At 51.6% G+C, this 18,602-nt stretch overlaps 2 protein-coding genes across 4 annotated transcripts in view; both read right to left on the bottom strand.

Annotated features, from left to right (window-relative positions):
- TCEA3 (transcription elongation factor A3) overlaps positions 1-8,458 on the bottom strand; it is a 35,497-nt gene extending 27,039 nt beyond the window's left edge. The window contains exons 1-4 of the mRNA XM_082832747.1: positions 8,295-8,458; positions 3,260-3,322; positions 2,389-2,494; positions 1,773-1,908 (exon numbers count right to left, since the gene is read on the bottom strand). Coding sequence (XP_082688873.1) covers positions 1,773-1,908; positions 2,389-2,494; positions 3,260-3,322; positions 8,295-8,363 — 374 coding nt within the window. The 5' untranslated portion in view covers positions 8,364-8,458. The remainder of the gene's footprint in view (positions 1-1,772; positions 1,909-2,388; positions 2,495-3,259; positions 3,323-8,294) is intronic.
- Positions 8,459-11,784: 3,326 nt separating this feature from the next.
- Positions 11,785-18,602, bottom strand: part of ASAP3 (ArfGAP with SH3 domain, ankyrin repeat and PH domain 3) — a 32,224-nt gene continuing 25,406 nt past the window's right edge. For 2 of the 3 annotated variants that reach the window (XM_082834124.1, XM_082834125.1), the window contains 9 exons: positions 18,348-18,525; positions 17,325-17,410; positions 17,059-17,174; positions 16,375-16,442; positions 16,173-16,280; positions 15,826-16,024; positions 14,741-14,966; positions 14,074-14,164; positions 11,785-13,127 (listed from right to left, as the gene is read on the bottom strand). In XM_082834124.1, coding sequence (XP_082690250.1) covers positions 13,050-13,127; positions 14,074-14,164; positions 14,741-14,966; positions 15,826-16,024; positions 16,173-16,280; positions 16,375-16,442; positions 17,059-17,174; positions 17,325-17,410; positions 18,348-18,525 — 1,150 coding nt within the window. In that variant the 3' untranslated portion in view covers positions 11,785-13,049. The remainder of the gene's footprint in view (positions 13,128-14,073; positions 14,165-14,740; positions 14,967-15,825; positions 16,025-16,172; positions 16,281-16,374; positions 16,443-17,058; positions 17,175-17,324; positions 17,411-18,347; positions 18,526-18,602) is intronic. The other variant, XM_082834126.1, reaches the window with a different exon arrangement.

The following is an 18,602-nucleotide window of genomic DNA, read 5'->3' as shown; positions in this document are numbered from 1 at the left end:
CCAAAAATAAATAATAAATAAATAAAAATAAATCTTAAAAAAATTACATCTTAAAAAAAAAAACGAAGATGAAGAAAAAAACCTCTCAATCTTACCACCCAGAAATAATCGCTATTACCATCCTGGTGTATATCCTTCATGTCTTTTTTCCTATGCATGTACATAAAATTCACTTAACTAATTTTTATAAAAATGGAATCAAACTATATAGTACACTATATAGTACACAGCTTCACTTAATACTTAGTGAATATTTTTCCACGTCATTAAATATTCTTCCATTCTCTCCATGGGGGCCCTATTGGCATTTTGAACATAATAAATGGTTCTTTGGTGTGTAGGACTATTCCGTGCATTGTGGGAAGAGTAGCACGGAGCATCTCCTCTGCCCCACAGTTATTTTTACAACTAAAAATAGGAGTAGTGTGGTGGAGGTATATCTTCCTCCTGGTCAAGAAACACTCCTCTTATAGCATCATTTCCTAAAAAACACTTATTTCATAGAATTATAATAAACATTCATTTAAAAAGCGTTCAGAGGAAAAAATGTTTCAGAAATGTCAGCTGAAAAATGTTACACACAGAACATAACATCTGTATGTTTAATCTGATTAATTCCTTAAAATGAATACCTTGTATACTTGGATATACTTGGCAAAAAATGTATGTACATTAAAAATGTTGGTATATCACGATACTATCTGTATTATCTAGTACCATCAGGTACCATTCAGTGTTATCTAGTCTCACCCCCTTATCTATTAGATGACCCCCTCCCTAAGGAATTAAGTGATCTTTCTAGTCACACAGGGAATAGGTAGGACTTACTAATCCATCCATGAAGGCTTTTATCTACTGTCATGGATAAGGCATTTGGGTCTATCAGAAAGTCATGCATTTTGGGGGACCCTGGCTGGGGTGGGCAAAGGGGAATGGGCACGGTGTTGAGACCTCAGCAGAGGTCTGGGGGCCTGACAGACAAAGATGGAAATCCCACTCTGTCACATAATGGCTGAGTGATATTGAGAAAGGCCCTGCTCCCCAACCTTCAGCTTCTGCGTCGCAAATTGGCAATTTGAATAAAGAGCCAACAAAACACTTTTCCTTCTCTGTGGACAAGTTCCTAGCCCCATTTACCTGGAACCCTGCCAAAGGTGGAACGTCAGCTGTACTACTAGGCAGCGTTGCTTCTAGTGCAAATGAGTACTGATTGGTAAACTGTGTCTAGACAGGAAGGGCTATGAAAGAACTATAAATGATTAGTGGAAAACCACGGCCTTTGGGCTACCCTGAGTGCAGTGGTCATTGCTCTTGTAACTGGTCATTGCCCTTGCTGGGATCCTGGAAACTTTCTCTATGGGACTGTTATAAGATTTAGGACGTGGGGCTTCTAAGTCAGGGGGTTCCTACCCATTGTGGTCTCATTCTCTGCACCTGAGAATGTCACCTGGGTGGGCCAGAGAATAGCTCTGGACGCTGCATGGTCCCCTGTGAGAACTCTTGGTGATGAGAAACACCTGAGGCTACCCTGCTGGCACAGTGCATCTCCTGTCCCTGAATCCTTCTAGGCAAAGCCTATGTCAGGGATGGCCTGTTTGGGTCTTGTGAGTCTGTCTGGTTGAGCCAAGAAGACCCCCAGAGGGGGCACTGTAGGAGATAATAACAATAACCACCTCCTGGTGTGTGAGGATTAAATGAAGTTATATAAACAGAGGTGTTGCCATAGGATGTGACAAGTGTCAGCTCCCTTCTCTCCATCCCAGAAAAAGTACCTGTCTTTGGGCTCTTCCACTCGCTTTTTCCTTGGTGGAGAAAGGCTTGTCTCTGGCTTCCAATCTGAACAGTCAAGCCCTTTTTCCTTCTTCTTTGCTTTCACTCTTTCCTCTCCTTTTTCTCCTTTAGGGGGTGCTGGGGAGTGTACAAACAAAATGGTAACATTGTTCCTTAACTCTCTGTCTCAGCCCAACCCAGGACCTGGGGAAGAAGGAGCAAAGGTCAGGGACTGAGATAGCCTCCACCTCCCCCAACAAATACCTGTTTAGAAACAAGCGCATATCCAATATGCACATGTGTGTGCAAACCGAAGCTCACACGTGGGGACAGAAAGACCTTTGCACACACCTATGCACATATTCATATCAATGTGTATATACAGATATGTACAAACGCACAAGAACACAGATATATATACATAGGAACATGTACAGGAAAACCCACCCATCTACAAATCTCCCACTTGTTTAGACAAGCACTGGCAGTCCCACTAGAGGCCATCTGTCACTTATTAAGTCATTCAACAACCATACACTGAGTGCCTGTTATAAGCCGGGCACCGTCCATCCAGGTGCTGGGAGGAAAACTTGGCCCAAGCGACCCTGCCCCTCTCACCCAGCAGCTGCTTCCAGTTTCTGATGAGGACTTTGGCCAAGGACACCACCTCCTTGTCAGAGCAGTGCTTGCGGACCCCATTCACGGCAACTCCAATCCTGGTGGTCTGCAAAGCGAGAGGGTTAGTGGCTGGTCTGGGAATTAGGACCCACTGGACTGGCTGCCCTAACTGGCAAGACCTGCCCCAGCTCAATCACCCCCTTCCCCTGGCGCAGCCTCTCCCGAGTCCCAGCCTGGACCTGTGGCTGAGGTAATAACCCTGACCTTATAACTGAGGCCCTGACCTGCTGTCCTGAGTGAGGTCAGTGCCCAAGGCCCAGCGCCCTGCAGGGATGGGTAACTGCGGCTCTGGTGAAAAGCTGGAGCAGTGGCGGTGGGTCTGGCTGATGACCAGGACTCCTCCCTATTCTCTGCCCCCTGGTGTCTTTGAGTTCAACTTTCAGCTTAAGACACAGCTCTGGCTACTACAGCTTGGGTATTGCTGATTTTTCAGGGCCAAGAGCTTCTGGTAAAGTTTGGGGGCTACATGGGTAACACATGGAGGATCTAAAAATGGGGGGCTTTTCCCTCTCCCTGAGTCACTGGTCTCTTGGATCCCAGGGCCTTGAAGCCCAGGGCCTTGGGAATTGGGGTACACAAGGAAAGCAAGTCAGTCTTTCCCCCAGACCCAGAGGGCCCCGAGGGCTTAGAAGCTACCCTGCCATCATCTAAAGGCCTGGGTTCCCACCCCCAGAGTACCTCAAGATCCCATCCTGCCGCCTTCCCTTCAGAAATTCCTCCCAGACCCCATCCTTGGAGGGTTCCCCCTAAAGGGTCTTTCCCTACCCCACAAAGTCACCCTCCACTCCAGGCACTGCCCATCCCCACCCACCTGGAGTAGCTGGATGGACATCTGCCAGCTGTTCAGCTTCTTCAGAAGGTCGAGGGCCCCTTCCTGTGGGAGGCCACAAGGTGAGGGCTGAGGCCCGTGGGGTCTGCCCCAGGCCCCTCTCTGACCGTTGTGTGGTCTCAGTGGGAAGGAGGGTGGCAGGAGGTAGGGAGGAGACTCTTCCAGTGACAGGATACAGGCAGCCAAGTGGTCGAAGAACAGAAGGAGAGAAGGAAAAGCTTCTGCCCCAAACCAGCTCTCTAACTTCACCTCCCACCACCCAGCTGGGTTCAAGCCCCTCTGAGCAAGGTCCAGCCCTACCCACTCACCCTGACCCCCAGCCATTGGTTCTGCTGTTCCTTCCACTGGGCATTCTCTTCCCTTCCCCATCTCTTCCTCTAAAATTAACTGCTTCATGGCTTATTGCTTCTGCTTTTATGTCTGTATATGCCTCCCCTCACTTCCCAACTGGGAACGTCTGTAGGTTGAGGACTGTGGCTTTTTCTAAACAGCTTTATAGAGGTATAACTGACATACAATAAAACGCACATGTTGTAGGCTACAATGTGATGAGTTTTGACATACATATACTCCCCTGAAACCATCACCACAGTCAAGATAAGGACATAGTCAGCATCCCCGACATTCCCCTTGTGCCCCTTTGTCACACATCCCTCGCTGCACCCCCAACCCCTCTAGATGAGCTTGCATTTTGAAGGATTTTATAGAAAGTGACTGTAATGGAATTTCGCATCTGGCTTCTTTCACTCTGTAATCATTTTGAGATTCATGCGCACTGTAGCACAGATCCACAGCTCCTTTTTATTTCTGAGTTGTTTGCCATTGCCTGTATATACCACAACTTGTTTATCCATTCACCTGTTAATAGGACTGTTAGGTAGTTTCCAGTTTGCAGCAATTACAAATAAAGCTGCTGGGAACATTCATGTACAAGTGTTTGTGTGGACGTGTACTTTCTTTTCTCTCCGGTGAAGAGGACTGTTTAATCTCTGAGACCTCCGGGTTCAGCATGCTGAACTCATCACTCAGGGAGCATCTCCCTGAGTGAATGAATAAAGCAGAAAGCAGAAGGCAGGGGGGGAGAGTGGGAGGGGAAGAAAGGAGACTCGGATGTAAAAAGCTGTTGGCTGCCAGGCCCTGAACAACCCCTGACCCATTTCAGCCTTCTCTTTCTTTCCACCCATTTCCTAGAAGCCAGCCCCGGTCTCCGGTGCTGAGATGGGTTCCCTGGGGAGCAGCAGCTGACTGTGTTCTGTATGCCTGAGTCCTGGTCCCACTGTGCACTGCCAGCCACCAAGCCCCTCCCTATTAGTCTTCCTGGGCCACATCCCAAGAGCTGCCCTCTGTCAGTCCTCAGCCTCCCTTAGAACTTGGGTTCATAGTCTGTTTTCCAAGGTGTGACCTGCGGATGTGTGTGCACGTGAACTTGTGGGCATATAAGCCTGTATGTATCACTAGTTAAAGGCTTATTATCTGCTGGACACGGTTCTAAGTATTTTACATGCATTATCTCTTCTAACTCTCTCAATGACCCCATGAGGTAGGTCCTATTACTATTCCCATTTTTACAGAATCATTATCCCATTTTCAGAGAAGAGAAATAGGAACTGAGCTGGGATTCAAACTTAGGCCCTTTGGGTTCGACTCAATATACAACCATGTAGGTAGGTATGGACGTAGGTCTGGCTAGACGTGTACAATCATGAAATATCAACATGGGTAAGTGCAGTGGTATGTTGGTCAATGTTTAACAACAAGTTCTCAAAGGAAAAAAATTGATTTGTAGTGTTTGCCCATTTCTGTGGTGTCAATACTCCTCCCATGGCCAATGTCAAGATACCAATATGCTGTGACTGACCTGAAGGAGGTATTGGGAAGAGATGTGTGATGTGAAACCATATTGATATAACAGAAGTAAATAACCTCCAGACCATAGATGACAGTAAAATGCAATAAAATAATAAAGAAGTGATGATTTTGGAGTATTTATGACCTTTCTTTTTTGTTTTTGTTTTTTTTTTTGCGGTACGCGGACCTCTCACCGCTGTGGCCTCTCCCGTTGTGGAGCACAGGCTCCGGACGCGCAGGCTCAGCGTCCATGGCTCACGGGGCCCAGCCGCTCCACGGCATGTGGGATCCTCCCGGACCGGGGCACAAACCCGCGTCCCCTGCATCGGCAGGCGGACTCTCAACCACTGCGCCACCAGGGAAGCCCTATGACCTTTGTTTTTAATACAATTTATTTAATTGTAAACGTATAATTTAATGTTAAAAATAATGGCTGTATTTAACAACTGGCTTGCAAAATTCCTGAAAGTTCAACAGTGTTAAGCCAGTTCCAGCTCACCACTGGGCGTGTGCCTCTGCATGTCACACTGTATAACTGGGTCACGTTGGAGAACAGCCGTGAGCCTGGGTTGTAGCTGGACTCACAAAGCCTTATGCAAATGTTGCCAGCTGTGTCTCTCTGCATGCACGAATGGGATGTTCAGCCAGCAGTATCTCTGGTCCAGGGGGGGAGCTCCTGTGTGTACGCTGCTCGAAGCATAATGTGTTTATTTGTCCTTGAGGGATGATGGCCGTGTCATAACATGTCTGAACATGTAAGTGTGGCTGTCTGCTAAGTTTGTAGATTTGCATGTCGGGGTGTAGCTTATTGTGTGTATGCACACGTGTAGGCATGTGTGTAGTTTGTTTTTGTGTATCCTTCTGCAAATATAATGGTCAGTGTGTCAGTCATGCCAGGGTCAGTAACCACGTCTTTTATGTAGTTATGTTCATAGTTGTGTGTGATATATGTTCATATATTGCGTGTGGCTGCATGTACGTAGTTATGTTTGTTGTGTGTGATCATGAGGATGTTTGGCTGTAAGTCTGAAGCTGTTACAGTTGCTGTGCGCTCCCAGCATCTGACAAAAGCTCTAAGTTGCTGGGACTTCAGTAATTGGCAGTAAACCCCGGGCCTGAGCTGCAACGTGGAAGATCCGTCTTATTACAGGAAGTGTGTCCTCCTCTCCCTAACCACCACTGGGCGGGCCCACTTTCGCTCCCAGAGCAGGCCCCACCTTTCTAGGTCACATGCCCAGAGCTCTGTGCCCACCCAGATGCTGCCAAGAACCCAGGCGCAGACGTGGCTGCAGACTGGCTCTGTGCTACAGGGACCCTGAGGCCAGACTTGCATCTTTCCTGGAGAAAGCTCTGGGTACTTCCACAGGAATCCTCACCAAGGGACACCATTTCCTCTTCCCATTTCGCAGAATAGGAAATCGAGGCCAGAGAGGGAAAATAGAGCGGTGGGTCTAGGTCCATAAAAGGAGTGAGGGGAGGCCAGGGCAGGTCCCTTCCTCCTCAGCCAAGCTGCCTTTCTCAGGTCTCCTAAGCTGCCCCCACACCCCTCACGCAGAGGTCCAGAATCTCCTGGCCCAAACCTGGGGTCAGCAAGGGGCAGGGCTGGCATAACTCGTCTACTTGAGTTTGAATTTGGTTCAGGAGCCCCGGGTTGGGCTTGCCGCCCCCAGTTGAGCCTGATGACTTGAGGCTCAGTTTCACTGACTTTGGAGCATCCTGGCATGCGGGCTCCCAACACTCTGCAGGCTTGTGTGTTTCCTCTGGCTGTGCAAAAGCAGGAGTCACTCTCGAAGCCTTCCCAAGCACCAGTCCAGGTCTTCCTAAGGGTTTCACATCTCTTCCACCCTCACCACCACCAGCAGAGACAAAAATCCAGTGACATTCCTTCCCAGGAGGTAGATAATCTCATCTTCTTACAGATGAAGAAACTGAGGCTCTGGTCTTTATATGGACACCAACTCATTACTGCCCATGTCTACTGGAGAGCTCCCTGACACTCCATGGATCCAGTGACCTCTCCCTCTTCCCTGCTCTAAAACCACCCTTAGGGTCCATCCCTCTCTCAAGCTCCTAGGATTACAGAATGTGCTGGAAACGCAGGTCCTGCTCCAGCATATGCCTACAAATGGTGGGAGGAGGAGGGCTCTGGGACAGGGCAAAGTGAGGGACCTGCCTGCTGGCCTACCCTCCTCTCTCTTCCCTCTCCTGGTGAGCTCCAGCCCTCTCCGTCCCAAGGCCAAGTTTGCTTGTCTAGGCAACAGGGCGGCAGCCAACTTGAGGCAAAGATCACAGGGAGGATCAAATATTAACTTCAAGTCGGCCCGCGCTGAGGGCTCCTGGCACTGAGCGCTCAGGGATCCGCAGGTAAGGCCTCCATCTCTGATTCCCCGCAACCTCCGGGCCCCTCTCTCCCCCCCCCCCGGCCTCCTCCGCCCCGCAGCCCAGGCCTGCAGCCGGTCCCCCTTCCCCCGCCTCGCGGGCCCCATGGGCGCAGCGGCTGCCCGACACCTGTTCGGCCCCCGCCCGCCTGGGCCCCAACCCTCGGCCAAGGAAAGGGAGAGTTGCAAACAGAGCAGCTCCTGGAGCCTCAAGCTGTGGGGTTGCGGGATCCGAGGCCCTTCGCTTTTCTCCGCCAGATCCACTCCCGGGGTGCGGCGTAGACGCGGCTCAGCACCCCTCATCAGTTCAAGTTTCTTTGCCCCTTCTCGGGTCACCCAGGATTTTGTTTTCCCCAGTCTCCGGCTCCCCCGTCCCGCAGTCACCGCCGCTCCCTGGGCTTTGCACACGCCGAGTCCCGGGGCTTCGCACACGCCGAGTCCCGGGGCTTCGAAAGTCCTTTTCCAGCTGCCGGTCTCTTCACTCTCTTTCCCGGGCCCTGCACAAGCTACCCAGGGGCCCCAACCCTGCAGGTCCAGGCGTACGTGCACAAGCCCAGTTTTTGGGGCCGGCACGGTCCACCCCGGAGCCCCGGGCCATGCACACGCCCACCCCGAGGTGCCAGCAGTCCCCAAGGGGCGCTGAGCCCTGCCCCGGCCGTGCCTCCCTCCGGTCCCCGAGTCCCGCACGCGCCTCCCGGGCGTCCAGCCAGCACGGGCCCCCGGGACTCCCGGGCTCGCACGCGCCGCGCCTCCCGGGGACTGGGGCTGTGGCCCGAACTCTGCAGCCTCACCGTGTTCTTCCTGGCCACCATCTTCTCCAGCTTCTTGGCGATCCTCAGCAGCTCCTCTTCCTGGCCCATGTTGGCCCGCGACGCCCGGTGGGACGAGGGGCGCAGGGGCGGCAGCCGGGTTTCGGGAGCAGGAGGCGCAAAGGCTGAGGGCGCGCAAGCCGCGCGGGCCCCAGACGCACCCGACACACACGCCCGGCGGGGGCGGGGCTCTCCCCCCACACCCCCTCGGCCGCCTGCCTCCCGGCAGTGGGGGAGGGGTGGCATGCACTAAATATAGACTTCAAGGACTCGCCGGGGCAAAGATTGCCCGCGCCCGCCGGTCGGGCTACCCGAGAGAGGGACGAGGCTGCGAGAGCGGGCCCTCCACCTCGGGCCGGTCCTGGGGCGCCGGGAGCTGAAGGGATATTTGGGAAGGAGGGCTCTCTGGCGAATGGGGAGGCCGTCGTCCCTGGCCACAAGAGGCTGTTGCGGCGAGGAGGGCACCCGAGGGTGCCCTGGGAGCTTCCAGAAGAGTTCTGGGCTCCCGTGTCTCTGCACCGTTGCAGCTCACAGCCGGCCGACCTAGTTCATGCCTATGCCCAAATGGAGGCAGTTTGGTATGCTTGAATCACATTATTTTGCATGATCATTAAATCCAATTTTGTCCTACCCTGTGCTCACTATTCGTGCACACGCGTGTATCCAGGCCCACTGTTGCCCTCAATTTTGTTTGTTACAAGTGAGGTTTTGCATTTCTAACAAGCTCTCCGAGTGCTGCTGGTCCCACGGACTACACTTTGAGTAGTGAGGGCTTGGGAAATTCTTAAGCGCACCAAACTTTGAGAAATCCGTGTCCAGGTGCATGTGCCCCTTATTTAGTCGGGGTCAGGACACTGCCTCCCCAGTGGGATTAGATCTGGAAGGGAGGAAACAGAATCATGCCTCCACAGCTGTGCACACATCTGTGTTCCTGTGGAAGGACCTTCCAAGTGTCCCCAGCAGACCCAGATCCTTTCCTAAACGTGAGTTTAATTGATAGAAAATGACCTATATGTGTGTGGAGTGTGTGTGGGGGTGCTTATGGGCCTGGAAGGGAGGCATGAAAAATGGTCCGCTGTGTGTGGGGATGGGAAGTTGTGGCTTGGAGTGTTCAGTGAAATCTCCAGACTTTCCTGAGAGAAACTTAGAGAACCTCATCCTCCATCACAGGGTGGACTCACCTGGCTTCTGATGACAAATTGAAATTAACACAGTGATCACAATTCAGGCATACAAAAATGGAGTCCGATTAAAAAAAAAAATGGAGTCCGATAGCAGTTGAGGATCTGGTTTCAGACACATCTCTGCATCACTGAAAACCTGAACTTTCTTTGAGCTCTACCAGATCCATGGACATCACCAGAGTACTCAGAACAACACTTGCCAGCTGCAAACCTTATGGTCTCAAGGTCTCCCCTTGAAATTATTTAACCATTTCGGACCCCAACCAATCCTTATTAAATAAGCACCTTTACTTCTGGCCAGCTCCGATTGTAATTCTTGACAAACAACTCCTGTAACTAACTGTAACCTTGCGGTTTCTGCCTTCATAAGCCTCCCCATTTTGTAGTCCTGCAGAACACAATTGAAGAGCTTCTATCTATCTATCTATATATATATATATTTTTTTAGTTATTTTGTTTATTTATTTATTTTTGGCCCCCTTGGATCTTTGTTGCTGCGGGAGGGCTTTCTCTAGACCCGGCGAGCGGAGGCTACTCTTCCTTGCGGTGGCTTCCCCTGTTGCGGAGCGCAGATTCTTAACCTCTGCGCCACCAGGGAAGCCCTGAAGCGCTTCTTGAATCTGTGTCTCCAGGAGTGCAGTGCTAGCAAACCCCAAATAAGCACCTTGTTTTTCAATCAGGTCTCCATTTCTAAAATTTTGGTTAAATCTTCTAACTGTGCTGGGACCAAGGTAGGAAGGGGTGAGTTTCTCATTCATTCAACAGATACGTATTGAATGTCCAAGCAATGAATAAGACAGCCCCAGCCCCAGCAAGCTTGAGACTCAGTCTATGGGTAAGAAAAACCTTAAACAAATACGTACACCATCAATTCTGTGTTATCACAATTGGGGTGAGGGTCAGGAAGAAGTAGAGGATAACTTGCAGACATCTGAGGGGACTTGCACCATTTGGGGTGTCATGTTCTCTGAAGAAATGAAGTTTAAACTTTGGGTGGAAGTGCTCAGTGGGAGTTGGTGGGAGGAGGAGGAGAGTGTTAAAGTAAGAGAAGAAGAAACATTTATACATATATTTATTGAGCACCTACTAGGTGCCAGAACTTTTAGCCCTGAGCATCCTGAGAGGTACAAATCAGTCCTCCTGGAGTTCCGAATGTGCAAAGCTTGGGGAAGGGAGGGTGCTTCACGTGTCGGGGGTTGAAGGAAAAACTGGTGTGGCTACAGCACAGCGATGAGAGGGGTGTTCGGAGGGGAGGGGCAGAGAGTCGGAGGTGGGTGGGGCCTGACCATGAAAAGCACTCTAGGCCGCTTTTAGGAGGTTAGACTAAAACTTCTTGGCCAACCCCCAAGCAAGCCCCTCTGGGTTGAAGAGACAGCTGTCTGCAATTACTTAGGATTGCCTTTTAGAAAAAGCAGATTTTAGTTTCCTCAAACTTCTACCCGGCTCCCACTGTGAGTTGACTGACATCAAAAGAAGCTAAGACTTCAGGGCTTGAAGGACCCTAAGAAAACATCAACTCCAACCCTTTCTTTGTACAGATTGGAAGACTGAGGCCCAGCGAGGCCCAGGATTGCACTGCTCAACCGTATCAGACACGTCAGTACTCTCTACATCCCCTCTGCCTACCCATCCACCTTGGAGGTCACCAGCAGGCAATTCCTGGACACACCTCTGACAGCTTCCTGCATCTCTCTGACTGAAGGCTTCAGGGCAGCCTGGAAGTAGAGAATTAGGAATTGACACCCCCCAGAAAGGACCCTTGAACCAGCGAGAGACCAGAGTTGGTAGTAAATATACCAATTTCTTCACTCCTGATGGGATAACTTGAAGGCACGTTCCTTTTTTTTCACATCCCTACCAACCATTGTGCTTCCTGGGATCACCTCACAAATAAGCAGGGACTGTGGCAGAGTTAAACTGCAAGTCTCCAGACTCCTAGTCCAGTGCTCTTTCCTCACACCAGGGTTTCTCAACCTCGGCACTATTACCATTTTGGACTGGATAATTCCTTGTTCGTGGGGGCTGGCCTGTGTATTGAAGAATGTTTAGCAGCATCCCTGAACTCTAGCCACTAGATGCCAGCAGCACCCTCCAGTTGGGAATAAAAAATGTGTCTTCCTTGTCAAATGTCCCCTGGGGGAAAATCACCCCTGGTTGCAAACCACTGCTGAACACCAGGCTGTCCCTCTTAGCAGGTCTAGAGAAAGAATTCCAAGCCCTAAGAATCCCTCCCCTTCCCGACGGCTCTTCAGAGAACATAAATGAAACTACTGAAATTTACTCTGAAAAATCTTTTATTAGAGATGAGTGAAATAACAAGACACTGGGGGCTCTGAAGACAACCTCGCTCCTGTGGGATCACAGACCTGTCAGGTCTCCAGGGTAAACAGCGCAGCCTCCCGGACCAGGCTGCTGCATTGGCCATTGGCATCCTCTGGCCTCCCCTGTTTGTCCTGGTCCATCCCAGCGCCCAGGGCCTATAAAGCTGACCTGTTAGAGACTGATGGTGGCTTAGGTGTATCTGTTTTCCAATATGGGCCTGAAAGCGACGGTGGAATTTCTGACGCTGGGAAGTAGAACCTTTAAGTCTCCACCCTCCATTTCTATCACTCTCCTTTCTCCTTTCTTGGCCCTTTCCTGCCCCGAGGCTGGAAGGTTCCTGAGTTGACTGAGAAAGAGGAGAGAAGTGAGGATAATCATTCCAGACTATTCCTTTCATTCTTGCTAAATCAAGGAGAGTAAGCAAATGGGGGTGAACCCTCCTCTACTTCCTGGCTGGGAATCTATTATAACAGAGGTCCCCAGCAAGGCTGTGCTGTCCCTCAAAAGGAGTGATATTCAGAATATTTATTTAACAGCCAGTACAGCATGGGCACTGAGAAACCAGAATGGATACAGGCTGTAGACAACTGCAGTGCTATTCAGGTGTTAGCCAGCTGATTGTCAGTCTGCCCCTAGGCCCAGGACCATCCTCTGGAATCTAGCCCTGTCCATTTCCAAGCCTAATTCGTGGGACCGGCTGCCCAGAAAGGGACCACATCTTTAGGACCTTTGTCTTATTCCTGTGACATCTGCAGTGCCTAGCACAGGAATGGACAGAGCCAGAACTCAGTCAAAGAATACTAGGCTAGTGAATGGCTGAGAAGCCAGTCCCTAGTCTGGCAGAATCCCTGGCCTGCAGAATAATGAAGGCAGGTTAGAGCCCCCCAGACTGACGGAAGAAACACAGTCCTGGTCTGATGAGGGACTGGAGGTTCTGCAGTTGGAGCTGGGTCAGGAGCACTTGGGTCCAGCCATAGGGCTCCCTGGTCCCTGGCAGGTATGAGATGGAGACAAACCACCATCAGCCCTAACATGGAGGGGCCCAGTGTCCTTGGCAGGGGCGTGGGCCCATGTCAGGGAGGAAGGCCAGCCTCAGAGGCACAAGGGACAGAGACAGCAAGACCCCAGGGCATAAACACCTCAGCTCCCCAGTCTTGTAGGCTCAAGTCCTAGCTCTGAATGCTGGCATCCAGCATGGGGGTGGTTCAGGCGTGCAAGGGCTAGTAAGGAGCTAGTCTTGCAAAAGCTGCACAGAACTTGCTGGGAGAACCCCAGTCCTTGAACCGTCGTCTCCTTCAGTGAAGCCAACCTGGGAAGAGAAGGATGAAAATTGACATTTCTTAAGCACCTGTTATACACCAGCCGTTTATCTCACTCAGTTTCAAAAGGTCCTATTGTGGGAACATGAAATTATCCCTATTTTTACAGATGAAGCTGAAGCTTGAAGAAGCTTCATGCTGAAGCTTGAAGAAGCCACTTTTCCAAGACCTCCACGCTTCAAAGCCCAGGCTCTTATTATCACACACGTCTCAACAACAGGCATCAACTAAATGCTGGGTGATGGACACCTGGTTGTAGACACACATTTGTGTCTGGTACCTGACTCTGATAGACTTGAGGATGATGATTCCCTAGAGAGACCCAGCTCCTTCCATCCCCTACTCTCAACACAGACAACCAATGCCAACCCCGACAAATCCCTAGGGGAACCAGGAACAGAGATGGCTTCCTTCTCGGCACAACTGCCTCTGTCCTATGCCCACTCCCAGGCTCCTCATCTAAATACGTATGATTGTGCGAGACTGATTCAGCAGGGAGAAGCTGGATTAAGGATGACAGCTCTTGCCTTGTCCCTGTCACATCCCTCTATGCCTGGAAGTTTCAGGAGACTCCTGTATAAGAGGAGAGTTGTGCAAACCAATGGCTGGTACACGGCCACCCTAATCCTTCCTCGTCTGCAGGGAGTGCTTCCTTCTCTGAGCAACCAGCCTGGCTGACACAGCTTTGCTCACCCTCCTTTGGGGAACAGTCAGAGCTTGGGCCTTGTCATCTCTGCCGCCTCTCAAGGCCTGCGCTCTCCCCAGCTGCACCCATCCTGGACTGGGGAAGGAGGAGCAACAGGACAGGGACTGGGCAAATGATGGCTGCCCCCAGTCCTGGACAGCGGTCTGCCGCCCTAATACACTTACTCTTGACCAGCTCTGCCTCCCACGTACCCTTTCACCGCCCTTCAAACCACAGTCCCGGAGTCTTACCGGCATGTTCCTTCTGGGTAGAGGCTGCCGGGCTGAAGGACAGTCCTCCAGGCTCCGGCCCCCCCGCCGATAGGAGCGAGTGCTCTCAGAGCTGGAAGACACGGAAAGGCCAAGGTGACCCCTGCACCCAGAGAGCCCCTTAGAGTAGGGGGAAGGGCTCAGGGATAGAGCAAGGCTGGGGGCTTGGACTGGGTGGGTAGAGAGTCCACGAGGCCCCCAGGCTGGGTGCATCACAGGCCCCAGAGGCCCAGAACTGACCTCCACACTGAAAATTTCACCATATCTATTCCCCAAACTCCAAACTGAAAGGGTTTGCAAGGAAGAGAGGACTGGATCCTGGGCTGGAGGTGGGGACAGAGTGAAAACCCCACTGTGAACCTCTAGAACAAGCCACAGTTGGCACTAGGCCTTCGCTCTTCCAGCTTCAGCAGCCTGAGCCCCAGACTCCTCCCCAGCTCTCCAGGCCAGAGGCAGGAGCAGGTGTGTGAAGGGGGAAGGGGTCCAATCACCCTCCACTTATGGTCTAGCATTTCTGCATTGTTCATGGGCCTCAGCGCTGGAAGGTATCCCAGGCTACAGGCAGGCACCGTTTAGAGGTGGCGAAGTAAACGGATGCTCAGAGAGGTCAGGAGACTTGCTGAGACTGCACAGTTGGGCTTTCACCAACCTGAACCTGACAGGGGGATACATCTCTGAAGGGGTGGTTCCAGATGTCAGGCTGGGTCGGGAGGGGCCCGGGGGCTCCCAGAGGCCCTCTTCAGAGCTGGGGAGGGTTTGGTTGGGACCCCCAGGTTCCACGGGGCTTGTGAGGCTGCAGGAGGAGGAGGCTGGACTGCTCAGGTTCTCAGGGACCCCAGCAGACTCCGAGCTCAGGCTGGGAACTTCGGAACGATCTGAAATCAGAAGTGATAAAGCCTGTCTTTATCACTTACTCTGTGCTCAACTTCAAAGCAGCTTTTGGCCTCTGGGATCTATCATGGTTCTCTCCCAATTCCCCAGCTCTCATCTACCTGTCCAGCACTCTCCTTCAACTCTTCACCATCATGCTTCAGTCTCATGGTTCATGATGTTCATTCCTGATGGCCAGGGCCACACTGACTAGCACTGTTCACTTCTGCTCACACCCTCTCCTCAATCTGGACTCTCCTCCTTGTCCCTCAGGCTCAGCTCTGATGCTGCCTCCACCAGGAAGCCTTCCTAACCCCCCTACCAATCCCAGCAGGAGACGCTCCCTCCCTCTCCCGAGTTCCCAGAACAAGCCTGTTCATTCAACAAATAGTTCTTGACAACAGCCAAGCACTGTGCTAGGTGCTGGAGAAATAGTAGTCAACAAAACTTGCTTCTGTCCTTTTGGAATTTATCTTCTATGTCGCACTGTGCCTTATATTATAATGAATTACATTCCAGTTTTTCTCTCTCCCACTAGACTGTGTCTCAGTAGCCCCCAAGGGACTCAAGACAGTGCACGCTTAAAAAATGCTTCTCTCTCTTTTTATTTCAGTGAAGCATTGAGGAATTTGGAGTAAGACGGACCTGGGTTGGAAGCCCACATCAGGGACTTAGCTATGGGATTTTGGACATGTTACTTAACATCTCTCTTCCTTTACCTGTGATGGGGAGATGATAACCCCTACCTGACAGGTGACAGTGAGGACAGTATGGACTAACACAGCACTCTGGGCTCAGTGCTCCAGCACATAGCAGGCCCTCAATGAATGGCACGAGAGCATTTTTCTGGGCAGGCAACCATACCTCCACTGGCATGTCCCGCACGCCCTTGGGCCATGGTCCGAGAAGGGTTTTTGACCGGCAAAGGTGGGGGGCAACCCTCACTCTGGATCTTAGGGGCAGCTGGTCCCAGGCTGGCGATGGTCTCGTAGGTCTTGTTGCTGATGTCCAGCCTCCCACTGGCCCAGCGGACCTGGGCTGGCGGCTTCAGCGGGCAGCGCTGCTGGGGCAGAAGTGTGGGAGGGAGGATGCCTTTGGTTCCTCCAGCTCAGCCTCGCCCCTCCCCACATCAGGTCCCATGTGGACCTGGAAGACCATCAGGTCTTCCCTTCGGCTGTCTGGAGGCCTGAGAGGCGAGGGCTGGGACGCACCTTCTCTTCCTCATCCTCCTCACTGTCAGAGCCAGGCTCTGTGGAGATCCCCCAGGGGTAGTCCAGGTGCAGGGGGAAGGCGAGGGTCCCGGCATGGGCCTGCTCCAGCTGCCAAAAACAAAGCCTTGGCAGTTCAGAAGGTCAGGGGCTCAGCAGAGAGACAGAAAGGGTCAGGGGCTCCCTCTCCTTCCCTAGACCTCACCAGGTCCTCACACTCTTTGTGCTGCTTCTTCCTGGCTATGTCCAGAGCTGTCTCTCCTGCCTCGTTCACTGTGAGGGATAAAGTCAGGGGTCGTGGTCAGGGTCAAAGAGGCATTATAACTTAGAGGTTAGGATGAGCCTTTGGGATCAAGATCGTCTGGGTTTGAATCCTGGCTCTGCTACTTCCTGGCTGTGTGACTTTGGACAAGTGACTTAACCTCTCTGGGCCTTAATTTTCTCATCTATAAAATGAGTATGATACTTGGAACTACTGACGAGGTTGTTATGAGGATTAAATGAGTTAATATACATAGAGCACTTGGCACATTACCAGGTACACATTCAACAGTAAGTCATAGCTATCACAAGCACTATTATTCAGATTCAGTTAATGTTTATTTGTCTAGGTACTTTAAGAAACGTTGTTTTATTCTATCCTTTCAGCAGGTCTGCTAGGTCAGTGGTATTATTCCCATTTTACAGATGAAGAAGCTTAGGTTCAAGAGATGAATGGACAAACCCCAAAGTCACAAAGGTGGTCAGAAGCAAGCCAGGATTAGAACCCAAGTCTGTGTGCAAAGTCCATGCTTGTTACCAGTGCTCTCTGTCTGGAAATAAGGCAGGAAGTCCCCCAGGGGGGGTAGTCAGGAATGGGAGTCTGATGGAGGAGTTGTCGGAGCCCCACCTGTGCCAAGTGAGGCTCTCCCTTTCAGCAGCAGCTTGAGGCAGTCGGGTTGGTTGTAGAGAGCAGCGCAGTGCAGGGCGCTGTTCCCGTCAGCAGCCTTGGCATCCAGATGACCACTGTGGTGGGGTGTTGGGGGGTAGGTCAGGGAGGAAGGAAGGGAACAGACAGGTGAAGTCAGGGGGAAAAGAGAGAGAGGAAAGGAGGGAGGCGAGGGGGAGAAGAGGAAGGCAAGGGGAGCGTGAGGAGGTGGGCAGGGAGGTTCTCACCCGTTTTGGATGATGAAATCCACCAGGGGCAGGGAGGCCTGGTTGGTGACTCTGACAGCCAAGTGCAGGGCGAGCTCTCCAGGTGCCTGAATACATGTCCACACCTCTGAGTTTACCCCAGTTCACCTGCCCCCCAATATTACCCTCTTAAACTCTTGCTGCCCCCTGACACCTCCAGATATGAAGCTGCCAGAACCCCTGAGAGAGGAAACTGAATGGTGACACCTCATGTTTGGGAGGAGGATGAAAGGCCATTCCTTCACTGCTTCCTTCAGTGGTTCTACCTCCTCCTCCCCAGTAGAAGGTGTTTCCCAAACTTGGTTCTTGGCCTTGGACTCTTCTCTCTGCTCCTCTCTCATTGCCCCCAGAGACGTCGAATAACCTCAAGCTTTCAGTTAACACTCACGTGTAGGCTGTTCCAAATTCTTACCCCGTCTAAGTGCTACACCCACCCTGCCCACTGGATAGCCCACAAGATATCAGGCAGACAGCTCAAAGACATGGCATCCAATTTTTGATGTCCAATCAGTGTCAATTTATTCCTTCAAATGTCTCTGATATCCTTTCCCCCTTGGCTCACGTGATGTTTGTTACTAGAATCACCAGTGCAATAGCCTTCCTTGCTCTGATCTGACCCACCCCTCCGCATTTCTAAGGCTATTCAAGGGAAAAAAATATTCTAACGTTTATCGCACATATATTATACACCAGGCCCTTTCATACGGGACTTAATTCTCACTTCAACCCCATGGGTGCTATCATTAACCCGTTTTACAGATGAGAAAATGAGACTCAGAGTTCAGTAAACTGCTCAGGATCACACAGCTAGGAAAAGACAGAGCCAGGATTTTGGCTCAGGACTGCCTGACTTAAGTTGTGCTCTCTCCCATTTACCCCTCTGATGGGTGGGGTTTGAGCAGATGTCAGAGGTGGGGCAGGGGGGAGTAACAGCCAGCCCTGGAGGAGGACTGGGGCGTGCTAAGTGTGGCTGGGTTATAAGTGGCCCTTGGAGAGGGTTCTCACCTGCCCCTCAGGCCCCGGCAGTGGCTGTCCAAAGTCCTGCCCATTAGCGAAGGCCTCCAGTACTGACAGGAGGTCCCGGTTGCAAATGGCCGTCCAGAGTCTCTGAGGCTCGGGGGTGGACCGCCGGGCAAACCTGTGTTCCACATACTTGGCCACGATATAGTCCCTGCGGGTGCTCCTGTCAAAAATAACCGCGGGATGTCAGGGCAAGGACCGTTTCTACTCAGCTGACCCTTGAAACCACCCCACATGTCC

This window comes from Leucopleurus acutus (assembly GCF_964270905.1).
Source record: "Leucopleurus acutus genome assembly, chromosome: 2".
Classification (NCBI taxonomy): Eukaryota; Metazoa; Chordata; class Mammalia; order Artiodactyla; family Delphinidae; genus Leucopleurus; species Leucopleurus acutus.
The sequence above is the reverse complement of the archived record's forward strand: the minus strand, read 5'-3'. Positions and strand labels throughout refer to the sequence as shown.